The 15667-nt window shown below is 47.9% G+C and overlaps 1 protein-coding gene and 1 long non-coding RNA gene across 5 annotated transcripts in view; one reads left to right on the top strand and one right to left on the bottom strand.

Moving 5' to 3' along the window:
* LOC142820533 (uncharacterized) overlaps positions 1 to 6987 on the bottom strand; it is a 95323-nt gene extending 88336 nt beyond the window's left edge. For all 3 annotated transcript variants that reach the window (XR_016347884.1, XR_012897758.2, XR_012897756.2), the window contains exon 1: positions 6457 to 6987. This is a non-coding gene — a long non-coding RNA (uncharacterized LOC142820533). The remainder of the gene's footprint in view (positions 1 to 6456) is intronic.
* Positions 6988 to 7043: 56 nt separating this feature from the next.
* The window catches only part of GBE1 (1,4-alpha-glucan branching enzyme 1), a 255351-nt gene continuing 246727 nt past the window's right edge, over positions 7044 to 15667 (top strand). Inside the window, exon 1 of one of the 2 annotated variants that reach the window (XR_012897753.2) lies at positions 7044 to 7247. Coding sequence is in view for 1 of the 2 variants with exons in the window: in XM_075909685.2 (XP_075765800.1) it covers positions 7147 to 7247 (101 nt within the window). In the remaining variant the exon portion in view is untranslated. The remainder of the gene's footprint in view (positions 7248 to 15667) is intronic. The other variant, XM_075909685.2, reaches the window with a different exon arrangement.

A 15667-nucleotide genomic window follows, 5' to 3' on the forward strand; every position in this document is an offset into this window, starting at 1 on the left:
AAAAAGAGCAGGAGAGAGCAAAATTCTAGGCATATTAACTGAGATGAGAAGAGATTTACAAAATTCCTTAATAGAGAGTGTAATAAATAAAAACATAATAGCATCTACAACATGCACCCAGATCCTCAAAGGAGGAACTGGACTCATTAGTTGCTGATTTCTATTTACCATAAGGTCCCTTAATAATGTTTTGGTTGAGCAAACGACCTTAAATTGTAATTTAACATCCATCTGATTGTTCTATTACACTAACTGTGTTTTAGATGCATTTAGTTTGAAAAAAATATTTGGGGTCATGGTGAATATGAGATCCCAGTGTGGTGCCATGGCCAAAAGGCACACTTTCTGGGTGCATATATAGGATCTTGAGTTAAAGAGTAGAGAGGCTGTTTTACCTCCATCTCAGGCACTGCTACTGCTATTGGATTACTGTATCCTATGCTGGTGCCCACAATTCAAGAAGGAGGTTGAAAACCTTCACAGCATTCAGAGAAAAGCTACAAGAATGATTAATGGATTAGAAAGCCTGTTTGTAAGTGACAGACTCAAAGAGCTCAATCTATTTAGCTTAACAAAGAAAAGGTGAATGGGTGACTTACTTACAGTCTATTAGAATCTGCCTGGGGAACAAATATTTACTAATGGGCTCTTTGGTTTTGCACAGAAAGATATAACATGATACAGTGGTGAAGGTAGACAGATTCAAACTGGAAAAAAGGCATACATTTTTAACCGCGAGAATAATTAATCATTGGAGCAAATTCTCCATCACTGACAATTTTTAAATCAAGACTATATGTTTTACTAGAATATGAGCTCCAGGAGTATTTTGGGGGAGTTCTGTGTCTGTGCTATGCAGGAGGAGAGATAGAATCAGTAGTTCTCAAAGTGCAGTCCACAGACCACTAGTGGCATTCCACCATCTTGCAGCTGGGACCCTAGCTCAAGGCTCAGCTCTCACCCCTGCAGTGGGGAGCCCACGTTGGTGCTCCAGCCCTGCAGTCCCTCCATTGCAAGGTTGGAGTGCCAGCGCCAGGTACCTGGGGGGGGGGGGGGGAGGAGGAAGTCCTGAGACTCGTGGATTGGATCTAGCTTGCAGGGGGAGCAAGCAGCTCCACATGCTGCTTCTCCCCCTTCCCTCAGGATAGGGGAATGGCAGTACAGGGAAGCATTGCCTGGAGGCTCTTCCTGCTGCTTCCATTGGCCAGAATTGTGGTGCCTGGGAACACTTGGGGATGCAAAGCCAGGTATGACCCCCCATCCTCATTTCCCTTATGCATTACCCTCATGCTGAGACCCCCACTCATACACCCTTCCTCCCAGATCTCTCCACCCCAGCCTGCTCCTGCTTGCTACCTGCCTCCCAGACCTTACACCCTCACCCCACCTCCTGCTCAGATCCTAGACCCCCATCCCTATCCCATTCCCTGGGAGCCTCTTCTGGCACACTGAACCTCTCATTTTTGGCCCCACCCCAGAGCGGGAGGGTGGGGGAGGCACAAAATCTACTAACCGCAGGGCTGCAGATGAGTTAATTTGGTTTTTGGCAAGCCCTGAACCTCAGTACTCCCCTCTTGTCCCACATGGGGCTAAAGCACCAGGGGAGAGAGGTGTCTCAGTTGGTGGGCAATTCAGTGAGGATTGGAGTTTTTTTGTTTTTTGCTTCTCATTTTTGTGTAACCCCCGACTGATATTTCTGTAAGTGGTCTCTGATCCCAAAAAAGTTCCCCACCTTTGCCATAAATAAAGACAATACTAAAACTTTTTATATTATACATAAATTAATATTTTACTTTATTTAAAATAAAGTTTGGTAAACTAATATGACAAAGTTAAAGTGCTTAATCTGTTTAATAATTTTGATTCATAATACTTCTTATTGGTTATATATGTCTCTTATGTAATACCTGCTTATAGTTTTCATGTTCCGGTAGCCTTATATGAAATAGGGTATGTCTACACTACCACCCTAGTTTGAACTAGGGTGGTAATGTAGGCAACCGGAGTTGAAAATGAAGCCCGGGATTTGAATTTCCCAGGCTTCATTTGCATAAAGCCGGGTGCCGCCATTTTTAAATGGCCGCTAGTGCGGACTCCGTGCTGCGCGGCTACACGCAGCACGGACTAGGTAGTTCGGACTAGGCTTCCTAGTCCGAACTACCGTTACTCCTCATTTCAAATTAGTATAAGAAAATGCATTTTGTCATCATGGGTGGTCGTCTGGTGGTCTGTGAAAAGTTGAGTAGGGAGGGCCGTGAGCCAAAAAGTTTGAGAACACTAGACTAAATAAAAGCGATGAGGAGTCCTGTGGACCCAGAAAGCCACAGGACTCCTCATCGCTTTTGCAGATTCAGACTAACACGGCTACCCCTCTGATACTAGACTAAATGATTTCAAGAGCGCCTTCTGGACTTGGAATCTATTCATCTAGTGTAAATGAGAATTTGGCCAATAATATACAAAGGCATTAATTATAAATGGGCAAAAATTAAAAGCAGTTTTATTCCACAAATTAAAATTGGTCACATTTCTTTCCACTAATTAATAAGGTACAATTTGCAAACTATTTGAACATTTAAGAAAAACAGCAAATAGCTCAATGAGGAATTTGCTTAATAAATATCAGCTGATAGATTAAGCAAATACAGTAAAACTCTGATGGTTCGGCATCTGATGGTCCGGCACCATCAGGAACCCAGAAGTGCTCCAGGAAGCCCGACCATTGGAGCTGCTATGCCCCCAGCTTCCCGGATTCAGCCGCTGCTAAAAGTGACCAGCGGCTGAATCGGAGAAGCCGGGGGCAGAGCAGCTGGAGTGCTGCCAGGTAGGTACCCTAGCGCTGCCCCTCGGGGCTGCGGGACCAACCCGGCAGCACCCCAGCTGTCCCCGATTCAGCCGCTGCTGAAACTAATCAGCAGCTGACTCCAGGAAGCCCGAGGCAGAGCTGCTCTTCCCCGGCTTCCTGGAGTCAGCCGCTGGTCAGTTTCAGCAGCAGCTGATTTGGGTACACCTGGGACAGAGCGGCTGGGGTGCTGCCGGGTTGGTCCCCACAGCGCCGAGCTGCGGCGCTGCAGGGACCAACCCAGCAGCGCCCCAGCTGCTCTGTCCCAGGCGTCCCAATTCAGCTGCTGTTGAAACTGACCAGCAGCTGACTCCAGGAAGCCCCGGGCAGAGCTGCTCTGCCCCGGGCTTCCTGGAGTCAGCCACTGATCAGTTTCAGCAGCAGCTGACTTGGGGATGCCTGGGGCAGAGCAGCTGGGGTGCTGCCGGATTGGTCCAGTAGCGCTGCTCCTCGGTGCTGTGGGACCAACCCGGCAGCCCCCCAGCTGCTCTGCCCCAGGCGTTCTGATTCAGCCACTGCTGAAACTGACCAGCAGCTGACTCCAGGAAGCCCGGGGCAGAGCAGCTCTGCCTCGGGCTTCTTGGAGTCAGCCGCTGATCAGTTTCAGCAATGGCTGACTTGGGTACACCTGGGGCAGAGCAGCTGGGGTGCTGCCGGGTTGGTTCAGTAGCGCCGAGGAGCAGCGCTGCTGGACCAACCCAGCAGCACCCCAGCTGCTCTGCCACTGGCGTCCCCAAGAGTAGCTGGGGTGCTGCTGGGTTGGTCTCGCCGTGCCAAGGGTCGGCACTACCACACCAACCCGGCAGCACCCCAGCTGCTCTGCTGCAGGAGTCCCCGATTCAGCCGCTGCTGAAACTGACCAGCAGCGGCTGAATCAGGGACGCCTGGGGTAGAGCTGGACTATCGGAAGGGGGGGCTATGAGGGGCCTGGGGTCAGACCCCTCATAGCCCCCCCTTCCAATAGTCCGGCATATTTGATAATCCGGCACCCCCTGGGTCCTAAAGGTGCTGGATTATCGGAAGTTTACTGTATTGTGCTTGAGAGGGCAGAAAGAGAGCAAGATGCAGATAAACGTTGTAACCTTCTGTGGAAATTCTGAAAAATATCCTGATATTCAGAACTCACATGCATACACCCCACCAACCACGCAAAAAGTAGGTACATTCACTGATCGAAAAACATTTTCATAAGTAACATGAAAATGACAGACAAGGAAACACTGAGAAACTAGAATGCGTCTTTCTACCTCCATATAATGACATGGAGCAGAGAAAGAAACTTCATTAATTCCAGGTAGCTCAAATTCCTTTAAGGAAACTTGTGCAGCAGGGTTTACATTGTATGAAAAACTGGACAAACGAAGAAGGCAGAGGTGGTTAACACTGACTGAGGCAGAGGATTTACACAGAAAGTTTCAACCTTTAAACAAATATATACAGGAAGCTGTATTTCAAGCAATACAATATAACTTGACTAGAATATTCTTTAAACATAAGCTACATGTACTAACCCAGCAAGATAAAACTATTCTGGAATGCTGAACATAATGAGCTATTACTGCAAATCAAAAGAAAGAATAATTACGTTTTGAGAACTTTAAAAAATTCTGTGATGGTTTCCATCTATTGCAAATATGAATAGCAACCTCAGCAATCAGATTATTGAGAAAGTGAAGAAACTTTCTTTTAAATATGAAGAATTTATATGCCATTTTATAAGATAATGAAGAAGGTTGAAGACGGCATTGGAACTAAACAGTTAGCCTTACTTTTCCAAACAACTCTAAATATGTCTCCAGCACTCAGCTTTTGTGTGTGTGTGTGTGTGTGTGTGTGTGGAAATAAGGTACAGGTTGAACCTTGTAGTCTGGCACGTTCATGACCTGACTGGTGCTGATGCAGAGAATTTGCAGGACCACAGGAGATCAATATTTTCTAGCAACATTACCAACACTTACACTGTTTACTGGGCTCTTAGAAGACATTTAGGGGTAAATTAGAGCTAAATAACAGCACAGAACACAGAGTACCAGGATTAGTGGCTGTAAACAAACTCTACGGGACCATGAGGTGGGTAGGAATGGTGTCCCTAGCCTCTATTTTTGTGGAGGTGGGTGACAGGGAAGGGATCACGTGAGGATTACCTGTTGTGTTCCCTCTCTCTGGGGCATCTAGGTATTGGCCACTGTTGGCAGACAGGATACTGGGCTGGATGGACCGTTGGTTTGACCCAGTATGGCCGTTCTTATGTTCTTATGAGAAACTTGGCCACATCCAGGATAAGTAGACATGTGGCTAACTAAAATCATGCGGGACCACGGATGTTGCCAGACCAGAGAGTGCTGGATTAGAGAGGTTTAACCTGTATGGCAGAGGACGCAATCCAGGAGCTTTGTCATGAGCACTTTTAGAGTGTGAATCCACAGCTGACTTCAATGTGCAGAAAGGTGTTCACTACCATAACTGTGTGCTTTTTGGATTAAGGTTCACAAAAGTTAGAGGTATGCATGAAAAAGTCCTTAAAGATTTCAGTAAAGTGCTGGTCTGAGAGCACTCAGATTACAGCAAAATAGATTATTACAAAAAGAATGCAGAATTGAGAAGGAAAACTAGGGCTCCTAGGTACTACCACAATATAATAAACTTTATAGTTAACACTCATTAAGTTAAACTTAAAAAACAAAGAATAGTATAGTAGCACTTTAAAGACTAACAAAACATGTAGGCTGTGTCTAGACTGGCAAGTTTTTCTGCAAAATCATCTGCTTTTGCGGAAAAACTAGCCAGCTGTCTACACTGGCCGCTTGAATTTCCGCAAGACTGAGAAATGGAAACAAATGGAAAAGCGCAAACTGTTTGGCCGTGCCTACACTGGCCGCCTATTATGAAATAGGCATGCTAATGTAGAACTTTGAAAGAGGCAAATGCGCGGGGGATTTAAATATTGCATTTCATGGCCGCCGCTTTTTTCCGGTTTGGAGATAAGCCGGAGAAAAGCGTCCAGACTGGCGCGATCCTCTGGAATAAAGCCCTATTCCGGAGGATCTCTTATTCCTACTTCCTAGGGCTTTATTCCAGAGGATCGCGCCAGTCTGGACGCTTTTCTCCGGCTTATCTCCAAAAAAAAAAAAAAAGCGGCGGCCATGAAAATGCAAATGCTGCGGGGGATATTTAAATCCCCCGCGCATTTGCCTCTTCCAAAGTTCTACATTAGCATGCCTATTTCGTAATAGGCGGCCAGTGTAGACGTAGCCTTTGTGTATTTTTTCCCATATAACGTGTGGTGTGTCTACCCTAGGAACCACACTCTTACATGTCTTCACTTAGGGATATCAGAATATCCCGAAATAGCTATTCTGCGTCTTCACAGCAAGTCTATCATTTTGGGCTCGCTATGCCGAAGTCCCTGTAAACGTCATTCTACGCAGAGTAAAGGACATTTCAGAATAACGCTTTATTTAAAAACCTGGTGCTACGCAGGCAGTGCCAAATGATGAAATAAACTATTTTGAAATAGCATCGAAACAAGATGCACAATTTGCGTAACTCAAATTGTGTATCCTATTTCGACTTAACTGTGCTGTGTCGAGGCACCCGTGGTGTCCTTCACTGACCTAAATGCAGTTTGCCATCCCGCACTTGTTCACTTCTCACAGCCCCGGGATCCCAACCTTTTCAGTTTCCTTCTTCAGTGCTCCGTGTGGTGCACCTGCATGGGACGCTCCATGTAGGGCGGTGGGATGAAGACAGCGTCCCAGCACGCTCCAAGCCTGCCAGAAGGAGAGGCAGGCCCCAGTCCTGCGCACTCACGCGTGTGTCCTTTCACTGGCGGGCAGAAATGTTTCTCTGACTCAGAAAGTGCCGCTACTGGGCGGTCCCGGGGCGGGGAGGGGAGGGGAGGAGGGTGTCCACTGCCACGCGTCTCAGCTGACGAAACACGGACCGATACATAGTTTACTGCGGGGCCTGTTTCGGCCTCCCTGGAAGTTACCAGGGCGCTCGAGGCTGGGAGCTCGGCAGGGGCACCTCTCCTCAGGCCACCCTGTGGCTGCGGGGGGCGGGGGGGGGGGGAGCCGAAGGAAACGCCCTGGGCCCGGCGGGACTTGCCCGCGGTGCGGCGCTGAGAGCGACAGGCCCCGGGAGCGGGGAGCGCGCGGAGCTTTGCACCAAGTCCCGGGGGAGGCGGAGCCCGGCGGGGGCTGGAGGGAGCCGGTGTCCGGGGCGGAGTGTCCGTGCCCCCCCCCCCCCCCCCGCGCTGTATATAGGCCGGGCCGGGCCAAGCGGGCGCCGCTGCCGCCAGTAAAATGGCCGCCGCTGTCGTGCGGGGCGTGTCGGTGCCGGAGCTGCCGCGGCTGCTGGCGCGGGACCCCTCCCTGGCCCCCTTCGCGCCCGACTTCCAGCGCAGGTACCGCAGCCCCCGCCCCCTCCTCGGGGCCCGTGACCGCCCCTTCCTCCCCCGCCCAGGCTGAGCCCGTCTCAGCAGGACTCGGTGCTGGGTCCCCGGCACAGTGTGTGTGTGTGGGGGGGGCTCCTCGGCCTCCGCCCCCGCCCCTTCCTAGCGACGTTAGTGACCCCAATTGGGCCGGGGAAGGGGCTGGGGGTGCGGGTAGGTGGCTGGGTGCTTCTAGCGCTGAGCATTAACCACGTGCCCGTGAGAACAGCTGTTTAGAGTCCGCGCTGCCCCGCACGCCTGGGCCCGGCGCAGGAAAGTGAAACTGACTCCCTGTGTCACTAGCTTCTTTCCCTCCTTCCCGGCTGGACACTCCAGAGAGCAGGTGAATCCTGGGGGTGACCAGTATCCTGCGTTTCCAGCTTCCCTTCGCTTTTCGTAGTCTTGACCTGGGTCAAGAAACGTGTATGTTTGTTTGTTTACGTTCCGGGTGAGAGGACCAAATGGTGTGGCCAGCCGCAGGCATGGTCAGTACTGCTCTCAGAGATGTCTGAAGTGTCACCTGGTACAGTGTAGCAGGTGGGAGGTCTGGTCCTGCCTTTAGCTAGTTGCCTTTAAAACTGAGTTGCATTTGCATTTCTCTTGGTAATTGCTAAATCATTTTCTGGCACCCTCCCCCCCCGTTTTGACACAGACCTTGTGCTGTTCTGAGTGACTTGCATATTTGCCGGAAGCTTCCTCTGGTTTAATCTGCCTCTCTAATTGAATGAAAAGGTCACTGTGCGACCTTGAATGGCTGTACTGGTGTGTGCAGTAGTTTGTGGCAATGTTTGTATGTACGTCCTGCAAAATACGCCAATTGCATCACTTAGGCTGTTCATCAGTCTGCCTCTGTGTTGGTGATCTCTTCATTGGTTTAACTGTTCTTGTCTGGAGATCTTGTTAGTGTTACAGAATAAACCTCACTCAAAGAAAACAGTTTTTTAAAGCCAGTATTGAGCTTTAAAAACCAAAACCTAATTTTATGCAAACGTGTACCGTGCAAACATTTTTCCTCATGGTATAATTCCAAGGTGGCAACACCAGTTAGAGGACAGTGATGGCAGGTGTGATTCTTTATTATTGCTTTTAGTAACAGTGCAATAAACCTGACTGTGTTTGTTCTTTGACTATATTGTAGTAAATAACATGTCTACATTTGTCTCAGTGCGATAGCCATAGTATTAAAAAACCATGACTTTGCCAGCGTGTGCTAATTCCAGATTGCTAAATAAACTTCAGTGTCAGTGTACCTGTTTTGTCCAAGAAATGCAGGCTTACGAATGTGCCTGGCACCCTGATGTGGTCAAAAGAAAGGCCATACAGAATTAGTGTGGAAATATGTATTCTCTGGCAGAAGGCTTAAAATAAGGTGGGTGCAATATTATTTTGGGTATTAGATAAATATTTAACAATTAAGCAAAATAAGATTGAATTTTCTATAAGTAGAAGTAAATTCACTTCCAAATACCAAAGTACATGTATAAAATTTCTTAATACAAATGTTTTGTTGACATGGAGTATGAGTTAAAGTGGATCATAGCAAGATGAGGTACACATACATTATAATGTGACAGCAGAGCTGTAAGGCCATAATATGTTAATACCTACATTTATTTTTCTCGTCAGTTCCCTCCCTTTTATAGCTTTTGTCTTTGCAAGCACTGGCAGCATGCATAGGAGTAGTGGGGTTGGAGTGGTACAAATGTGTGGAACAGAATAAGGTCTTGAGGAAAAAAGCACAACCTGCTTTATTTCTAAGGCTTCGTCTACACTGCTGAGATTTGATGCACAAACGTATGTTGAGACCCAAAAGATGTAACAAGAATCCCAAAAGCATGTTCACACTTGCCTCCTTGGACAGATCATGTCCACCTTGGAGACACCATTTACGATGTGAGCAATGCACTGTGGGTATGTATCCCACACAGTGCCAGATGTCACTTTCAGTCACTAGGTATGGGAAAGCAGAGTGGGTCATGGTGCATCTTGGAATTGAGCTAAATGTACTTTCCTGCATTGCTTTCTGTCCCAGCCCTCCATTGGCTTCTGACTTTCTTTTGTGCCACTTTTTTCAATAGGTGTACATCTTAGCGTCTGTTGTAAGAACAAATGGATGCTGTATTTCTCTCCTAGTTGAAGTGTCATGAAGTCTAGGGTTGTAAAATCCCTTTTAATTAACCAGTTGAACATATTATTTAATCAGTAAAATGATTTAAATGGAGGTGGGGCAGGGGCTGCTCCGGTCCCTGCCCACAGCAAGCAGGCGGCAGTGTTCCTGAAGATGTGTATGGTATGCACCTTTTCAGACCATCCTGCACTGATGTCTGCAAAATGCATATAGTGATCCACAAGCACTTGCAATAGCATAGAGAAGTACCCCTTTCCTATTTACTCTGTTGCAAGGCAGTCTGTTGCTAAAATTGGCACGTATGCACAATCTCTTGTCCCTCTGTAGTTAGGAAAACCCATCTCTACAAAGCCATCAATTATTTCACATACATTTCCCATAGTCTTGGTCCTCCGTAGTAGGGCAATGAATCTAATCCTACACACTTGCATTAATGAAGCTACAGCAGTAGAATTCCTAGCTCCAAATTGATTAGCGACTGATAGCAGTCTCAAGCCAACAGTCTCCAGACAGCTGTTGCCTTATGCTTTTTTTTCCTACAAAGAGGGCAATTCTCATTCTGATGTCCTTGCGCTGCAGGGCTGAGGCGAGTATCTCACATAGTTGTAGAAAGATGGCTTTATGCATGTGAAAGTTCGGTAGCCACTCTTCATCCGACACCTGTATCATTATGCAATCTCATCATTCAGTGTTGGCTTCCCTAGTCCAAAAGTGATGTTTTACCCTATGCAGCTGCTCCGTAAATGCCAGAAGTGAAGTGCATTTGCTGCTATCCATGTCACCTAGAACGTCTGGTTTTTGCAAGTCGTCTTCTGCCAGTAGCTTAATGATTAATTGCACTGCCATGTGCGATGTCATCACTGTCATTCCCCGTAATACACAAGGTTCGAAGGGATGCCGGAAAGGATGAGACCACAACTGGGGGTTTTAAAGAGCACAAACTGATTTTATTTTGATGACGCCAGACAATCATCAGAACAAAAATTAAACCGATTGCCAGACAACACAAAACAATTCCCTGAGGCTTTTCTAAATCACAATAATTCCCAATAACTGCCCAGGGGTTAGGAACAGTTGAATTAACACTGGTATTGTCCATAGGGCTGATTATTTACACAACTTTATACAAAGAAACAGTAAAAACCCTAAACCACCACTATTTATAAACTAACTTAGTAACTTTTTAACCACTGTCACTTGACAAGCAATAAGGACAACTAAGAAATCAATTAGGATAGGGATGATGGTGTGTGGGGGGGGGGGGGGGGGGGGGGCGGGGGGGGGTTATACCAGTTCTGGAGACAGCAGGAACACAAGTACCAGTCGCATGTTCGAACTGTCTCCACTCGGGTCGACCAACTCGGAATACACTCAGTAAGACTCGAGAGCGGGGGGTGCAAGGCATCTAGATGATCAGGCCAGGCATTCACTCGATGCGAATCCCCAGTGAGAGCCTGCCTGTTTTATTGCCTGTGAACTTATCTCCCCATAGGTTGGTTTTTGCTGCAGTGGGTGGAGTAGCAGGCCTCAGCACAAGTCAGCCCATTGGCTGATCTTTCACTGCAATGGGTGGAGCGAGCAGGGGAAGATTATTAATTTCCATGCCCTTATATGGAAAACACTCCACCTCACAGACAGAGCCCCCTATACTAGCCTTAGAGGTATTACAGGCTATGGCTCCCTGCGACGAGCAGCCATTTCTGATGTTCTGTCTCGGACAATCACTAGGGACGTGAATGCTTATAAAGCTGCAAGCGGGGACTTTCTTTCCGGACATTAAGATTGCAATGGGAAATGCCCACAATGATCCTGGGAGAGCCAACTTTCCCCTAAACCCTGACTCATGAAACCTTACTTGGGATACCAGGACATCTGTAAGAAACACTTTAATAACAGTCTGAGTAGGTGCCAGTCACTGGATAACAGTTGAATGTGCCTTTGGAAGATTTAAGCTGCACTGATATTATCTTTATGGCAGGTTTGACCTTGGTGAAGATAATATTCTGGTCATTGCATAATCTGTGTGACTCTGGAGGTGATAGGTTTGCTCAGGGGTGGAGCGCTGAGATGGACGGCTTGACTGCTAAGTTTAAGCAGACAGATAGTAGGGCTATCAAAGGTGCTCAAAGGTCTTCAATTGAAATCAGGGAGGCTTTGGAGAAGCATTTTGACAATGAGCAGCAGTCATTTTTCCTGTGTTAGAGTTGCTTCCCTGGTGTATTACATGTCCTTTTTTCTTAGGAGACTGTTGACCTTTGGGGGCCACATATTCCAGTAAGAAAATGATTAAAATGCCTAAGCATATATTAGTAGTGATTGCTATGTGACTTGCAGGGAGGAAAAAAATAAAGATTTACTATTACAAATCTCTACTTTTATTAATCAAGAAATGGCACATTGACACTATCTAAAATTGAGATGCTTGAGGGAAAGGAGGGACTGGGACAGGGCAGAACCTCACAACTGTGTATAGGTCCAGATATTCTTGTGAAAGCTGTGCAGTAGGTAGGAGTGAAGGAAAAACTGGTGAGTACCTGAAAGTGGAAAGGTGGCATGTGCATGTGTGGAGAGAATGGTAAAGATTTATGCATGAAGAGCCCAGGTCTGCTCACTCTGCCATATTATTGAAGACTCGAGCATTTCTGTTTGGTCCTCCATTACTTTTATCATGTACTCCGTTCTGTCACTAGCAAACATTGGATTGGAGTGGGCAAGTTGCCTCTTGTGGGCTTTATCAGGTCTGCCAAGCCACCAGATCTGGCCTGTGGACACCCTGCTGGGACCCTCAGACATACAGCAGCCACTGATTTAAGTGCAGGGCTGCCCTGAGTGGCTCTGTGCTCTAGAGGGAAGGGGAGGCTTTTTGTGACCAGAAACAACCAACCAATAGTAGCTAAGAGATTGGCCTGGAAGGTGGGGGGCAACACAAGCCTCTCCTCATCCTGGAGCTGAGAGGCACATTGAGAGAACAGCCCACAATATTAAGTGATCTGGGGCTGCAGCAGGCAGGGAGTCCAGCCTGCTGTGGGGATGCTGCAGGTAAGTTCCTCCCAGCCAGAGCCTGCCTCTGGCACTCCTACCCATCCTGCATATCAACTCCCTTGCCCAGGTCAGCATCCAAACCCTCTGCACCCTCTTGCCCCCGTCACAACTCCCTCCCATACCCTGCACCCCCTCCTTCACCTTTCCCTCAGGCCAGAATCCCTTGACTCAGGTCAGAACCCCCTCCTTCACCCAAACTCTCCCTCTCAGAATCTACTGCAGAGGATTAACAAGTACAGGCAGTCCCTGGGTTTCGTACAAGATAGGGACTGTAGGTTTGTTCTTAAGTTGAATCTGTATGTAAGTCGGAACTGGCATCAGCCGCTGCTGAAACTGATCAGTTTCAACAGCTGCTGAATCTGGACACCAGTTCCACTTACATACAGATTCAAGATAAGAACACCAGGCGTCCCCAAGTCAGCTGCTGCTGAAACTGATCAGCAGCTGATTCCAGGAAGCCCAGGGCAGAGCAACTCTGCCTTGGGCTTCCTGTAGTCAGCCGCTGGTCAGTTTCAGCAGTGGCTGACTTTGGGACGCCTGGGGCAGAGCAGCTCGGGTGCTGCTGGCTTGGTCCAGTAGCGCGGCTGCTCCTCGGAGCTACTGGAGCAACCCAGCAGCACCCCAGCTGCTCTGCCCTAGGCATCCTGATTCAGCCACTGCTGAAACTGATCAGCAGCTGAATCAGGACGCCTGGGGCAGAGCAGCTGGGGTGCTGCCGGGTTGGTCCAGTAGCGCCAAGAAGCGGTGCTGCGGGACCAACCGGCAGTGCCCCACCTGCTCTACCACAGGCCCCCGGCTTTCCTCCACATCTCCCTGGTCTGCTGGGGGGGCACTAGCTGCGTCCCCGCCCAGCAGACCAGGGAGACGTGGAGCAAAGCTGCGGAGGACCCGGGCCGAACCGTGGCGCTTCCAGATCAGCGCCGCAGTCCAGCCCGGGTCCTCCGCGGCTTTGCTTAGCGTCTCCCTGGTCTGCTGGGGGGGCACTAGCTGCGTCCCCCCCCAGCAGACCAGGGAGACGTGGAGCAAAGCTGTGGAGGACCCGGGCCGAACCGTGGCGCTTCCAGATCAGCGCCGCTGTCCGGCCCGGGTCCTCCGCAGCTCTGCGCAGCGTCTCCCTGGTCTGCAGACCAGGCAGACGCTGAACAGAGCGGTGGAGCACCCGGCTGGACCCGCGCCGCTTCCAGATCAGCTGGAAGCGGCGCGGGTCCGGCCCCGGGTGCTCCACTGCTTTGTTCAGCGTCTGCCTGGTCTGCAGACCAGGGAGACGCTGCGCAGAGCGGCGGAGCACCCGGCAGGACCCGCGCCGCTTCCAGCTGATCTGGAAGCGGCCGCGGGTCCGGCCCCCGGTGCTCCGCCGCTTTGCTCCCGTCTCCTTGGTCTGCTGGCTCCGCCAGCAGACCAGGGAGACGGGGAGCAGCTTTTCTCGCCCCGGAGAAGGCGGGTGGCGGGACCAGGCGTCCCGCTGCTCTAGTTCTTCGGGGCAAGAAATCCCCGTTCTTAACTACGGATCCGACATAAGTCGGATCCGTGTAACTCGGGGACTGCCTGTACCTCCAGGAAACTTTCATGGAGATGTCTCTGTAGGATTCCTGTTAAGTATTGTTGTGATCAACATGCTGTTCTGCTGTGCCAATTAGCTACAGTGGGAAATGTCCATCTCTGAGAAACAGTCAGCCTCCCAAGTTTCTATTCCCTAAACCCAGCTCCACGCTCAGCAATCCACAGCTACTTACCCTGCCTCCTTCAGGAGTGGAGAGCCATTCCTGGCTGCCTGTCCCAATGGGTGACCCCTTTGGGAACTCCACATCTTTGTCTAGCTCCAAATCTTCATCAGTGACTTCACCCTCTAGATTAGGTTGTCTTTCCACTGTCTTTGTGCCCTTTCAAATATGTTGATTATAAGAAAGGAAAGAGAAAACCGTTTCTTGTTGTGGCATCTCCTCTGACTGTGACAGCTCTGTGCATGGCAGTCCTGAGCCCCTGCATTGGGCTTACTAGGCGTCTGTGTCATCTGTGCAGCTTAGAGGGAACCTTGCCTGTTACTTTCCTTTTGAAACTGACAATAACTGGTAAATTTCACTCTGGGAGGCTTTCCATAGCAACAAGAATGAAGCTGAAGAGAACTAAAAAATTAATAATCCTTATTTCCTTGTTAAATCTGATTTTTTTTTTTTTTTCTCCTTGAATCTTTGCTTTTCAGAAAAATCTTGGGTCATTACTAAATAATTCAGGGGTTGAGAGGAATTCTTCATCTACTAGCTAAATTCTGTTTGCATTAAAAAAACCAAGTCTAGAAGGAATAAAACCTAGGTTTCTAGAAGTGTAGTCGGGTGTCCTACCAATGGACCATACTGGGGGGGGGGAGGGGAAATATTCTGGTAGAGATTTTATTTCTAGTGGAATGTTTCCTCACCTTGGCTGTCTTTACTCAGTATTTAAATAATTACTGGATTTGGTTATCAACATAAATACTTATTGGATTTATTTTTGAATCCATCTAGCCATTTAATGGAAGATGCAAATAACTGCTCAAAACAATCAACTAGCGCTTTTTTTTTTTTTAAAAAAAAGTAAGCTTTCTTTGGAGTAAATTCAAATGCTATAAAGTATTAAAGTTACTCAGTAAAATTTGGCTTGTAAATATTAACACTCTTAAAAATATTTGCAACTGAGATGTTGTAGCATTGTGCTAGATAGAGAACCTTTGGGTGGAACTGGCTAGAAACTCGCAAAGCAAAATAGTGACTAGGAGTGAAAGAAATATAAAAGATTAAATAAATTTTGGGAACCTTGTGTTAAAAACCGTGAATATGGCTTAAATCAGAAATGTATTTTTAGGAAAAAAAATGGAGACTGATACAGTCTCTGAATTCCAAGAGCTGGGACTTGGGAGCAAGAATATTGTGAAACACATGCTTAAAATTATAATGGTTGATAATGTAAATATTGAACAGAGCAAATCTAAAAAATTGTTTTAAATCTAAATCAGTTGCAATATTTGGAATGAGTAGCTACACTGGTAATAAATTACAGTTGCTAAATTGGCTTGTTTTGGCAATGGTAATGTTATAGAGCTATAGGATGAAGAGATGTACCTTCTCCCATCTGTTCTCCCCCTACTTGTTTCTCTTCTATTTCTGCTCACCTCCCACAAGTGGATACTTTCTCCTCAGTCTCTAACTTCTTTGCCTCCAACTTAGTTTCTCATCTGCCCAGGAGCTCC

Source organism: Pelodiscus sinensis, chromosome 1 (genome assembly GCF_052426305.1).
Source record: "Pelodiscus sinensis isolate ZL-2025 chromosome 1, ASM5242630v1, whole genome shotgun sequence".
NCBI classification, from domain to species: domain Eukaryota; kingdom Metazoa; phylum Chordata; order Testudines; family Trionychidae; genus Pelodiscus; species Pelodiscus sinensis.